This window comes from Topomyia yanbarensis, chromosome 2 (genome assembly GCF_030247195.1).
Source record: "Topomyia yanbarensis strain Yona2022 chromosome 2, ASM3024719v1, whole genome shotgun sequence".
Taxonomy (NCBI): domain Eukaryota; kingdom Metazoa; phylum Arthropoda; class Insecta; order Diptera; family Culicidae; genus Topomyia; species Topomyia yanbarensis.
The window spans coordinates 407876522-407890969 of NC_080671.1; the positions used below are offsets into that span (position 1 = coordinate 407876522).

Below are 14448 nucleotides of genomic sequence, written 5' to 3' on the forward strand. Positions count from 1 at the left end.
TTTGGCGAACCGTTTCGAGTCAGCTGTAGCTATCCCCGGAATCCGCTCAATGCATGCTGCAACTCCTTCTGGTATGGGTGCAATCACAATGAAAATTGTTTCTTGTGCTTCAACGGGTTCAGTGTTTAAAGTTGCAGCAAAAACATCCAAAAATAGCAAATTGTCCTAAAAACGGACGAAATCACTGCGAAACGCGAAAGAGTTCTGAAGTAATCTGATCACCGTACAATAAAACTCAAACTGTCGATGAATTTTGCCAAAGATACCACTCATCCATGGGTCCACTCCAATTCAGTCTGTCTATAATCGAGCAGCCCTTGATTTCCTCAAGAACATTGCCGAAAGTTACACTCTTGAGATGTATCGTAATATACCAGGTCCTAAAAGTTTCTGCAGTCACTAGGGCCGCATAGTGAGAGTATTCTAAACTAATCTGTTACCGTTTGGTAGTCCCCGAGCTCTCGAGTAATTTTGCTGAAGACAGTACCACTCTATCTAATCACGTTGTTGAGATATAGAATTATTTTAACATGTGTTGAATATCTGCAGCGCCGCCTGGTAGGGCATTTGGGAGTTATACTTTCTACCATTTAGAAGCCCTGGACTTCTTTTACAAATTCTCTGAATACACCACTTTTCAAAATAATCAGGGTCTTGATATATTTGATATTGAATCCATTTGATGATAGTAGGATTTACGACGAGAGGTTAGATTTATTTACTCTTTCTTCATAGCACCCCGGCATAGTTCTCAACTAATTGAATACCCTATGATTCTAAGTTGAAGGCCCAAGTGAGTACAACAACTTTACCAAAGAAAGTATGGCGCTACATGTTGACGCGAAAGAAATAATCGGCCACAGCCACAGACTAATTAGTCGAAATCCCATAAGCTATGGGTATCCTACAACGCGGGTACTGCGCAGTAGGAATCCGCACAGTAGGAAGCCGCGTTGTAGGAATCCGCGTAGTAGGAGACCCGATTGTACCTGAACTCAAGCTAATTAAGCTAATTAATCATCATACCTTTATGTTTAAACTGTGTAAGTGTCGACTTTCGTGGTAGTCATGGGATGCGTGCTAAGTGCAATAAGAATGTAATAGGCATTTCCACAGTTATATTGAACATAACAGCTAATTTGTTTAAATGGCAAATGGTTTGGTTAAATGAGAAAGACACAATCGCACCACTAGGTGGATTAAAATAGTGTTTTTTTTTCTTGGAAATTAACTAGTGATATACAGTACTTTAAAAAATATATTTATTGTTTCGATTTTTAAAAATAAATTAAGATTTTACATAAATAACCTAATTCTATTTGTTCATTTAGCAATACATTAGTAAACGATTGTTCGAATTCTGAATCGAAACTGCATTCATCGGATGTTTGTGTGTGTGCCTTTCCTCACTATTGCTTGCGTAGCGTATTGTCTAGTATGTCATCAATACAATCAAACATTATGAGCAACAGTGCAACTACGGCGGGTACTGAAGCTCTCGCGTTTTTTAATACAATTTCAAAATAAATGGACCTCATTGTGAAAAGATTAATTGCCGTCTTCTTAGCAGATGTGGGAATTTTTCATCATCCGTAGGAGTTGATGACAAACTTTCTTTGTATGTCTAATTCTCAATTGTTGCTTTTGGTGGGTAGAACATGAGAGGATGTTGCGTACATTTTACACGCTAGTTTAGGTCTACTACTGGTACTAACATTAGGCGAAAAGTTGGCAGTTTGAATACGTTCTATACGTCATGTTCCCTCGCTCAATTGATTGTCTTTCCTAATACAATTTGTACGCGTCTAATACAAAAAAATACATAGAAACACTCTAACCCATCAGTAATACTCATTTCTCAGTAGACCAGCGTAATTACCTTGATATCCCGATCAACTACTATAAGCGGCTTAGGAGAACATTGAGTACCCGCACTGGAAATCGTTTATTTTTTACACAAATTATCCCTATCTTATGAATAAAACCAGCACAAGATGGGAAATTTCGAGTTTCGATTGATCTTCTATTGGAGTAACGATTCCATGTTTCGTTTCTGCATTTTTGCCCGCGCGTTCGATTACTCCGAGCACAGTTGAGAGAAAGTTTAATTTCTGTTTCCTGAAAATAAGTGCATCTAGTTCTGCGAAGTTGTGTTCCTTTGAGCATTTGTATTCGTGAGAAAGAATGTAATGAGAATAGATTATAGTATGAGTTTGTGTGAGTTTTTTTCTATATTCTAGCTTTTGGCTACTCTGAAAATGCTGATGAATGCAACTTCAAGTGCGCACAGGAAAGGAGGAATGTACGGCTTAACTAAAACGTTAACATTAAACTTTCACTAGCCTAACACATTTGATGGAAGCAGTTGAGTACTTCACTCGACCGCTTCAGGGACGTCGGTAATTTTGCCAGCAACGATCACCAAATCGTCTACAGTATCACGCACGAAGAACAAGAATGGCCGATCAACTACGAATTCCTCCAACTCTTCCTGGCCGTCGGGGGTAGTCTTCGATTCAATGGTATCACTGGCGGACAGGGACAACTCACTGCTAGCACCTTCGTCAACCCGAATAGACACGTGCTGCACCAGTTCATCGACGTGGATTTTCTGCTCGTCCGTAATTCCACTGAGATCGGCCTTGGATGTGAACATTGTGATGAGACCCAGCTAGAAAATGAAATCAGGGCTTGAGATGCGTTTTCAAAGCGATAGTACATGTAGAGTAAACATACCTTAGCAAGTGCTTTCTCCGCCCGACTCGTGCTATCAATATGGAACTTGGGCAGACTAATTCGAATCGGCTGCTGTTGGAGACTTTTCTGAGCACTGCTCAGACTGTTGCAGTTGAAGTTCTTGATCAGATCTTTGACGCCATCCGGTTTGTTCGGGACCATCACGAGCAGGGAGTATCGGGTGTTCTGAAAATTCAGAAGAAGTTTGAAACTGTTCTGATGGAAAAAAATATCTGTGGTGAGATTACATTGTATGGCAGTTCAATGAATTTGGCGTCTAGCTCCTGGCTTGATCCAACACCGAACGCGCCCTCCGTTTGCATCGTCATTACACGCTTCTCTTCACCATTTACTGAAAATATTCCTTGCTCGGATTTTATCTGAAAAACGTAAACAAATACAACGATTAGCCTTCAAGATTGATGCAAGGTTGTATGATAGAGGCACATTAATTAGGAACATAAAATAAATACTACGTCGATTCAGTTGCACAATATTTTTCCTTCGTCGAGATTGGACAAGGTCTGTCTGTGCTTGTATGTATGTAGCAAATAATGTCACCTCTGTTTCTCAGAGATGCCTGGACCGATTTGCACAAAACTTAGTCTCAAATGAGAGGTACAACCTACCCATAGGCTGATATTGATTTTTTTTCTATTGATCGTACTTCCGGTTCTGGAGTTACGGGTTGGAGAATGCGGTCACACAGCAAATTCCCATATAAACTGGTACATCTTTTAAATGTCTAAATTCGCTTCGAGAAACAATAAATCAAATAATTAATTAAATTTATTTCTTGAAAAGTATCATAATAACTACTCTCTGACAACAACATTCCGTTCATTAAAACGATTATTTGCGTCTGCGGCTTGCTCGTGAATCAAACCCACGCCATCTAACCCAGCGATAGAACAATCATTAATTTATACAGCGCAAGTACTGCCGGACTGATAAGACGTTCGTTCTAGTACCAGACTTTCCCGACAACTTGCCTTGATTGCAGTATCAAAATGTCGCTCCCGTGGTCAGTAGTACTCTTGTTCGTTTGCATCATTTTTCCTGTGATTCAAACTATTCCTTCATCATCACTGATCAAACTGAATTGTGAAATTACCAACCGTGTTTGTCACCTGAGGAACATCTACGCTTCCGAGGAGGACAGGTTCAAAGATGTACACGGTGCTGAAAACAGCGATATTATCGAATTTGAAGACTGTCACATCCACACCATACCGAAGATGCCATTTATTAAATCGGTCAAAGCCAAAGGATTAAATTTGGTGAGAATTGGTGAGAAGACTTTTTCAACGGTTCGGCATGTCGACCTCGCGGAAAATCGGTTGCGAGATTTCTCGCCCAGAGCTTTCGAATGGCCGCAGGAGCTCGAAACGCTAACACTGACCGGCAACCCTTCGCTGAAGGAGTTTGGGGTGCTAAAAAAATTAACCGGATTGACTGAACTACAGATGGCGGAAATGAAGTTGGATTTGGATTTTGTTGATCCGGCGATCTTCACTGGGATGAAGCGATTGAAAACACTGAATTTGAGAAATAATAATATTCTGACGGTACCGGTCGGTATTTTTAATAAGCTGGAATCTCTTGAACGATTAGACCTCAGCCAAAATTATATCTCGAAAATTTCATCCGGGGCATTGGTTATTAACCGGCGACCAATTGATCCAGAAATCGAACAACGTCCGCTGTTATCAATCAATTTAGCCAGCAACAACATATCGATCATCGAAAACAACTCATTCATGGTGGTGGACACGGTGGACCTATCAGACAACAAACTGATCGGAATTGGACCTTCCGCATTCTACAATAACTCAGAACTGGGAACATTGATACTATCGAAAAACAATCAGTTAAAAAATTTCGACTTTCTTCAGAATCTACCCTCGATGCACACTCTAACCATGACCCACATGAACTTCAGCTTCGAAGGTGTCCCGCTGAGCGTATTCAGCAAGCTAAATTTTCTCAACTCGTTGGATTTGTCCCACAACGATATACTGTCGCTTCCGATTGGCATCTTCGCCGATCTGTCGTCGGTAAATTTCATCAACCTACGCCACAATCGTATCTCACACGTCGAATTCGGAACCTTTTCCATCCGCAAGTACGATCTAATCGACGAAATCGATCTGTCCTACAACGAGATCGGTGATGTCAACTATCTGGTGTTTGCACCCCTTAAATATCTCCGAACGTTGCTACTGCACGGGAATCAGATCACACACGTTAATGCGGGCCATCTGAAGCGCAACAAGAGTCTGCAGAACTTTGGAATCCAGAACAATCCAATTCTGTGTTCGGATTTGGTTGACCTGCTGTCCATCCTGAAGCTGGTTCTCGATGGGAGTGAGTTCGTGGCCCATTCGCCCAATGTCAACGGGATTAGGTGCAATCCGTAGGATGAAATTAATGACGGAAATAAACGAATCTTCGAAAAAAAAACTTTATTCTGTAGCCAAGCCAGTGATCCAAACACTGTGGTTTTAGAATATCAAATCACTAAAAATTGTAGCTTTGTTGTTTTAAAGTTTGTGAAAGTAGAAGAACTCAAATATATTGAATATTGTGGCTCATTGGCAGTACCTTAAATCCTCAAGTATATATCTATCAATCTATCTATATAAAAGTCAATGTTTCTATGTATATGATTTATACCAAACGGCTTAACCGATTACCGTAAAAATTTATACGAAGTAGACATTTGTTATGGAGCGTGTTTGTGTGCTATCGGAACTAATTGTGTTTTATTCCTATTTCGTTGAAAGTCACTGCAACGCGCGACGGGTATTAGCTAGTATGATATATAGATAATGGACACTCCACTAAGAACTAGTCCTAACTAGGGTCCGAAGTACCTCATATAGCCTAATGATCTGATACTGAATCGAACGCATATACACGTGTTAATTTTTTGTCAACTAAGCCCAGAAAAAAGTAAAAATAAATTCCGGCAATCGTGCTAGTGCACTGAGTGCACGTTGCTCTGAAAATCTAGCGAAATTGTCTTTGGACACCAGTGGGTGTTCGTTCAGTGAGCCATTTGCGCGACTTCCGGAGGGTTAATAGGAAATGTCTTAATTGATGAAATATAAAAATACAATTATTCTGATCGTATAGAAATGCCGATAAACAGAAAGTTGACAGTCACGTAAGGTTTTTAAAATATTTTTTTATAATACAGAATAATGGGGATTACAGAACTCTATTAACTCGCAGAACATGTCTAAATAACTGGTTTCGTATATCCACCGTTTTCTTCAATCACAAAGACTGTTATATCAACAGATAGATTTAACATCTATTTCCTTTTCCAATGTTGTTACGGTACCAGATAAATATAGTGATTTTTTGAAATTTGATGACGGTGACCTCATCGAGTCACAGTCGACTCTGTCGACCTCAAAAGGAAAAGATTTGCGTATTACGCCAACAGAAGACCAGCGAGTAAAATATTTTTTGATGTCGCATGTAATTTGAGGTTAGAATTCCTATACAGAAGGAAAATTGTTCAAATTTCTTGAGCGTTTTTTCAAAACGTCATATCTGCAATGAGTTACTCTCTTTGTTTACTTTCTCTTTCGATTTTTACGGCGTCACTACAGTGTTTTTCATAATGATAAAACCACCCTTGATTTTTTTATTTTAGCGTGACTCTAATGGAGCCACTCTAAATGAACGATGACAACCGATAAATAATAACACAAATACAAGCAAAAGACTCAAAAAAGATATATTTGTAGAGGCTGCAAAAGTGAGTAGCTGTTGTTTTTCATAAATATACGACCACTAGATATCCTTGTTCAGTTTAGATTGAATTTAATGACAATGAATTATATTATTTATTTAACAGTATTTTGATACTATGGGTAGGCAAAAAAGTTTGAGCCAACAGGAGCAAGGACAAATTCTGGCCTTCAGGAAGGCAGGATGGGCGATCCGGAAAATACGCACGAGAAATCGGACGTAGTCACTGTGCAGTGTTGAATTTTCTCAAAAATCCTGCAATGTATGGAAAGAAAAAGAGTCCAGGACGAAAAAAGAAACTATCGGAAAGAGACACGCGTCAAATTGTGAGTAGAGCATCGAATTCGACCATGAGCTGCACACAAATTCGGACTGAACTTCAATTGAATGCTTCAGTTTCGACGGTTTGGAGAGCATTGAAACGTTCGCCAAACATACTGCGAGCAAAAATGAATAGTGCTCCACGATTACTACCTCGGCACAAGGAAGCTCGGCTAGAATTTGCGCGTCGGAACATGTCCCAAGACTGGAAAAAGGTAAGACCAAGTTACGGAATTTTGAGGTCTCATATTCATTCAAACCATTTAACAAAAATGTGTAAAACACTCGCAGGTGATTTTTTCGGACGAGAAAAAGTTCAACTTGGACGGGCCGGATGGGTTCAATGGCTATTGGCGCGATTTGCGAAAAGAACCACGATTTTTTTCAAAGAGAAATTTCGGGGGTGGATCAGTGATGGTTTGGGGTGCGTTTTGCGCATCCGGAAAGCTGAAAATCCAATTTGTCTCACACAAAATGAAAAGCTCTGACTACATTAATGTGCTTAGAGCCAGTCTGCTACCAGTGATTCGCAGAAGACGCAAGGCAAAGCTTATTTTTCAGCAGGATAACGCCAGTATACACAAAAGCTCTGAGACATTGGCGTGGCTGGCATCGGAAAATATTGATGTTCTGGATTGGCCTGCTTGTTCACCGGACTTAAATCCCATTGAGAACCTCTGGGGGATAATGGTCCGACGAATTTATGCAAATAATCGTCAATTTTCAACACCCCAGGAACTAAAATCTGCTATTGTCCAGTCGTGGGAAGAAATTGAGTTGGCAACACTGCAGAAATTGGTCCTTAGTATGCCAAATCGTACCTTTCAGACTATAAACCGTTCTGGGGGTGTAACGGACTATTAAATAATTCTTGTTGGTTAATTTAATCATATGATCCACGAAAAACTGCAAGTGGTCGTATCATTTTGAAAAACCATTTTATTAAAAAAAATGCTGTATCCGATCTGTTTTGCAATGAAATAAATGAATTCTTGAGCTCATATTCTTAATTTGACATTTAATTTCATGTACTATTAAAGAAACAATCATAGAATTATTTATCTCCTTTGCATCTTGAATTTCATAGGTGGTTTTATCATTATGAAAAGCACTGTATAACACTTTTCACTTATTTTACAGTACAGATCGAAAGACGGTGGTTTTAACTAGCATATTATGCAAAGAGTTGAGGGATAAATGTTAAAATGACCGAATTATTAACAGAAGAGAAAGTAAACAAAGAGAGTAACTCATTGCAGATATGACGTTTTGAAAAAAACGCTCAAGATTTGTCTTTTTATATTAAAATAAGCGTAACCATGTAATGCTTAAAAAGAACGTAGGCAGGAAACATAGATTTGCATTCACATTGCCCTCTGAAATTGATCTACCTGCGCTCACATAAGGTAATCTTGCTATTATATACTGATCTACTGTTCTTATGTACAATAGGTTGACACTACACATTATTGGGAGTGCCGCGAGCATGTACACAGGAATAAAAAAGGAAGTAGCAAATGTCCCTCTCGCGTGATGTCGCAGTGTAAAAATGGTCAGCATCACATCATTTCTGTTGGAGATCACAACCCTGGAAACGCAGAGAATATTTGAATTCAAAATGCGTAAAACTTTCTACCTACGAAATGATATGTAATACCTCGGCGCAGTTCCCAGAACAGGCTAACAACCGAAGCAGAAAGCAATATTGTGAAAAGGGCGCGGAGTCAAACACGCTCGATACATTTTCAATTGAGGGACACTTTACCAAAACAATTGATGGGGATAGTTTTTTCTTGGCTGATGTTGATCGTGCTTTAATTTTCGCGTCGAATGAAAACCTCAGGAAATTGTCCGGGGCAAAGTATTGGGTATATAATGGAACCTTTGACACTGTCCGTGAGAATCGCAGACAAACGAAAAGAACACCGCGCTTAGCCAATCTGTCATAATATCGCAAATCTGCGTAATGAAGGGCTGAATGAGAACACAAGTTGTTCCAAAAATCAGCCCTGCGTTCTGTAACGTTTTGTGCCAGTTGAGTATACCAGATTTAAGGGGTGCCAAATTCACCACATTCAGTAAAATTTAAACATTCTTTTTAGATTACAGAATTGATAAAATTGGTTTAATGAGCTATACTTATCAATCAACAAAAAAATGTTTAAGTTTTTTGCCCCAATTTTTAAAATTGGATGGTTCGATATTCAATTACAAGTATTATTTTCACATATACCTGAATATTAAAGACTTTATAAACGTGGGAGCAAAAATGTGAAGTTTTTAATATGATTGGAGATCCCAAACTAATATATACTCAAATAGACATGTCATAATGAATTTAATGGTTACGAAGGTTTGTCATACCAATTACTAAATTTTCCGGAAAAATTTTTTTTTGCTGATTTTTGTATGGAAAAAGGAAAAAAACATGACAAAGTAAGTTTACCCTATTCATACGGCTCTAGAGTGCCACGCACCAAACCTTCTTAGCTTTATTGTGCATAGTTTAGACAGTGAAAAAGTCAGGCCATGCATTTCGGTTTGAACCTTTCTTTCTTATACGTAGTTAAAGTTGTAAAGGTGTAAAAAATGCAAAAATCTTCAATAACTTTGAAACGAATAAGTATTTTTACATACAGTCTTCGACAATATTATGTAGTTTTGAGACCTACACATTTGTCATGAACATAGTTTGCACGAAAAGTCACAATGAAACAAGTTATAATAAAAAACCTAGATTTAAGGGGGTTGCCATAGAAAACGCTTTATAAATCGGTAACCTTTAGTCCTACAAGCTAAAATTCTTCAACAAAATTCTTCACTATGAGTATTTCTAAAACTTTGTCGAAGACACCAACTACCTCGTCCGTATAAAAAGTTAATTTCTTTAGTTTGATCATAGTAAGCCATGCCTAATTTCAATTGTTATCAGATTGTGGTGAATATTCATACGAACAATTCCTCCAAAGACACCCTGTGAACATATTCGAAGGTTTGACCTCTAGCTAGAGTGAATTAAGTTCACGTTTTTGGCGTTTCCGACAAATTTAACAAATTTAGCAAATTTAGCAGGAATTTTGAGATTTTACTAAAACTAAAACACTTAGCCTTATTATGTTTTTGGAATAGTTTTCGTAGTTTGTGAGCCCCTTCTTTATGTTAAAACAAGAGTTAGGGTGGTTTCAATTTTGTTCTATTTTTTATTGCAGCCTAACAGCTTCTAACAGCTAGTAAAAGTAAGAAGAAGTCTGTTTTTGACACTTTTCAATGTCAAAAATCTGTCAGGTTAAAGCACTTATGATCACACTTTTGATTCATCACACTTTCAAACTGTGCAGTTCGATTTGGTGTGAACTGTGCAATATGTACTCGACGCATCGAAAGAATACAACCTGTCATAACAAGTTTGTTTGTCATATACACGTCACTCAAAGGCGTCAAACCCCCTCCTACACTCTGACCAGTAGCATGTAGCAACAAGATATAGTCAAGATGCAAGTGCTTGACAAAGTCTACTGAGAAAACCACTCAATTATGTAAAATTCAAAAAAAGCAAGCGAACTTATACTTTTGACTGGTAGTGTACATATAAGGTCATGATTTCAGATATAATTGAGCAAAAAATGGCGAGCACGATATTTAAAAAAAAAATTACACAAAATTGATTTCAAGAAATCAATTTTTGATATTATAAGTAGAGTAGAATAAAGTCAAGTAGTTTAGTTTTTTGACAAGCTCGTGCGATGGTGTTATTGCACTGATTTTGACAAACAAGCACTCGTTGGAAAGGTTATACATCTGGCAATAATAATTTTGGACCTGGCTAAATATTTTTGAAGCTAAATCCAATAAGGCGATGGGACCTTTTTCGATGTTCTTAAATCTGGGGGTAGGTTAGGTCATATTTGTGGTTGTACACGCCTAGAAAATCACCGGTTCTACTTTTATTTACAGATTACTTAAAAATTAATAACATAAATAATCTATTGCCGTCATTCAGGTAAGAAAATAATAAAATTGGTAAATTATGTGAAAAATTATGAAACCGCAAAAGGAAATCTTGAATAACGTGTTTTTTCTGCAGCTGCGTCTGGTTTTATACTTTCAAATGGCTTCTTCGGTGTCCTCGTCATCGCAGGGTGTGTAATGAAAGTTGTGCATTCCGGCTCAAGTTGAGCTTAACTGTGAAACGACCACGCTTGCGATTCGGAGCGTTTTTTTAATCCTTTTCCTTCTCTTTTTCGATGATATTACTTTCGATTACCTACTTCAACAATCCCTAAACTTATTATATTGTTAACTCACGCGAAATATCTGACGCGCTTTCATTGATGACAAGCACTTTGCATTCACACGAGTACGTAATGTTTCGAACGGAACCTTGAATTGTTTAGAGGCTGATCGAATACTGGCGAAATCTTGAACAGTTGCGATTGCGTTCCTTATGTCCTCTTCACTTCATTTTAACGATTTTCACACAAAGTTACGGATCATTTTCCTGTCGAAATAATTTAAATTTTCACTATGGTAGTGACCTATAGTGCCCCCAAACGGCTGACCTGTCTTGCCCCCAAGCGTATGTTGATGTCCATATTTCAAAACCAAAAATATCGAAAAACCCAAACCACAAGCATTGATGTAAATAAGTAGTTTTTACTCATTAGACTTTTTTTACATTGATTAAATGTACTGTACTGTACTGTACTGAGGACGAAAGACAATGCGTTTTCGCAGAAAAACGCGTAAAAATGAACGACTCCGTAATTAATACAGCTGATCCACAGCAGCCGCCGAAATGACAGCCATCATGGTAGAGAACATTGTTCTCTACCATGTATCAAATTTACGCAACACGAGCGACCTCTGCAATGACATAGCAAAGATAATGCTACAGTTAACTCTCTCTATGTCGATATTGAAGGGACCATCGACATAGGGAGAGATCGACATATAGAACACAATGATTTTCTTTGAGACAACTCTCGACAAACATATGATTAGGGCCTAAAAGCCAACTGTCAAAATTCACTTTGAATGGAAATTCCGGACAAACCGTTACGCGCCAATCACAGATGTTGGTAGTGAACGAAAGAGAAAAGTTTTCTCTTTCATAAACTGTTGTGAACTGTGTTCAACTAGTAACGGTTTGTCCGGAATTTCCATTCAAAGTGGATTTTGACAGTTGGCTTTTAGGCCGTAATCATATGTTTGTCGAGAACTTTTCCTTCAGGACATCATAATGCATACCGGGAAATGAAGATAGATGCTCGTATTGGGGGTTTAGGGTAGTAGACGACGAGGTAAAGTGCACTCGCACTGCAAAACATCAAGTTTGCTATTTGAGAAGGAATCCCTCATTTATAGTTTATCATTCTGCCCCACATGTAGGGGAACATGGAGAGACTTGACCAGGTTTTCAGCTAAACCTGCATAAATCACTAAAAAAGTTTTAAATCCTTCCAAAGTCATTGAGATATAATGTAAAAAGGTATTATTCGTGTTCATAATTTCTTGCGGAATTTTTAATTTACTTTTTTGTCTGAGATCGTCCTTTTTTTTGGGAAAGCCTCCCAACTGCGGGGAGTTTTGACCAAGACCTGGGGAAACTTGACCAAGAGAATTTTGAAAAATCAGATCAAAAAATAATGACATAAATAATCCTTTTTGCCTTTCTCATATAAAGAAAGGCTATGCAATCACTGTAAAAATCGACTTTTTAACCGAGGCCCGGAGGGCCGAGTATCATACACCATTCGATTCAGTTCGTCGAGATCGGCAAATGTCTGTGTGTGTGTATGTATGTGTGTGTATGTGTGTGTGTGTATGTGTGTGTGTCATTTAAACTCACACAATTTTCTCAGAGATGGCTGAACCGATTTTCGCAAACTTAGTTTCATCTGAAAGGTATAACGCTCCCATAAGCTGCTATTGAATTTTTAGTTGATCCGACTTCCGGTTCCGGAGTTACGGGTTGAAGAGTGCGGTCACACAGCAAATTCCCATATAAACTGGTACCACCATAATGTTCAAATTATGTAAAACATATTAAAATTGATGTAACATTACTCTAGTTTGCGGGTCTGGATCACTAATGATCAATCAAAGCAGCTTTGACCACATTGGCCACCTATGACGGTTCATGACGCCCTCGGGGAACCCGCCAAGTTCCTAAGCTAATATCACACCCATTCCACAACGAATTCTCTACCGATTTTTACGAACTTAATTTCAAATGAAAGATACAGTAATGCCATTGACTGCTGCTGAATTTCATTCGGTTCTGACTCTTGCTTCCGGAGTTACAGGGTTGTTAGTAAGGATACACGGGAATTTCCCATATAAATCGGTACAATCGTAATACCTCAGAGGCTAAAAACTATTGAAATGGTCACCAAATTACTTCTAATCGTAGATCTAGATCACTGATTGCCAATCAAACATTCTTTGAATATATTGTCCACTATCGACGATTCCGGAAGTCCGGAATTCCGGGCATATTCCACAAATAAAGTCACATCGGTTCATCGGTGATGACTGAACCGATTTTCTCAAACCAAGTCTCAAATGGAAGGCAAAATATGCAGTTGAGTATTGCGTAGCCGCCCCTTCCCCCCTCTCCACCTTGCCCTTACACCTCCCTCCTTCATCACTCCCCTCTTCTTGGATCACCCTCACGCCCAGATTTCCTTCATCCACCCCGTATACCGAAATAAGATGAAGGATTTCTGACGCATCCTCCACACCCACTCTACTAAACCCCCATTCCCTACACGTTCAAACGCATTCCACCAACCTTTGCAAATTATAATCACATGAAGATAACATTGAACTCATGCTTATTAAGCTAATTAAATATTATTCTTTTGCCTTTCTTATATAGAAAGGTTATGCAATTGCTCCAAAAACCGACTTTCTAACCGAGGCCCGGAGGGCCGAGTCTCATATAACATTCGACTCAATTCGCCGAGATCGCAAAATATCTGTGTGTATGTATGTGTGTATGTATGTATGTGTGTATGTGTATGTGTGTATGTATGTGTGTGTATGTACGGATTTGTTAACAAAATGTCCACATCGGTTACTCGGAGATGGCTGAACCTATTTTTACAAACTAAGATTCAAATGAAAGGTATAATATTCCCATAGGTTGCTATTGAATTTCATTTTCAACCGACATCTTGTTCCGAATTACGAGTTGAAGAGTATGGTTACAAAACAAAATTTGTTGATTTTTCCAAATCGGTTTCTCGGAATTTTCTGAACCGATTTTGACAAACTTAATTTTAAATGAAAGGTCCATCAGCTGCTGTTGAATTTTGTGTGGATCCGAGTTCTGGTTCCTGAATTACAGGATGATACGTACGATCACGCAGCAAATCCCGATTCTAACGAATTCTGCGATGAATGTAAAAAGGTGATTTTTTTCCAAAATGTAAACACAACTGTTGAATTTGTAGATCTAGGTCCCCAACAGTCATTCAAAGTCTCTTTGGCCACACTGGCCACCATCGACGGATCCGGAAGCATCCAAAGTCAGAATAACGGTTATATTGGTTTCTCGAAAATGGCTAGATTTGCTAAACTTAGTCTCAAATGAAAGGTGTTGCGTCCCCAGAAACTGATATT

The 14448-nt window shown here is 38.5% G+C and overlaps 1 protein-coding gene across 1 annotated transcript in view; it reads right to left on the reverse strand.

Moving 5' to 3' along the window:
• Positions 1-2069: 2069 nt before the first annotated feature.
• Positions 2070-14448, reverse strand: part of LOC131685044 (serpin B4) — an 82441-nt gene continuing 70062 nt past the window's right edge. The window contains exons 5-7 of the mRNA XM_058968428.1: positions 2985-3116; positions 2737-2922; positions 2070-2671 (exon numbers count right to left, since the gene is read on the reverse strand). Of these exons, the coding sequence (XP_058824411.1) occupies positions 2375-2671; positions 2737-2922; positions 2985-3116 (615 nt within the window). The 3' untranslated portion in view covers positions 2070-2374. The remainder of the gene's footprint in view (positions 2672-2736; positions 2923-2984; positions 3117-14448) is intronic.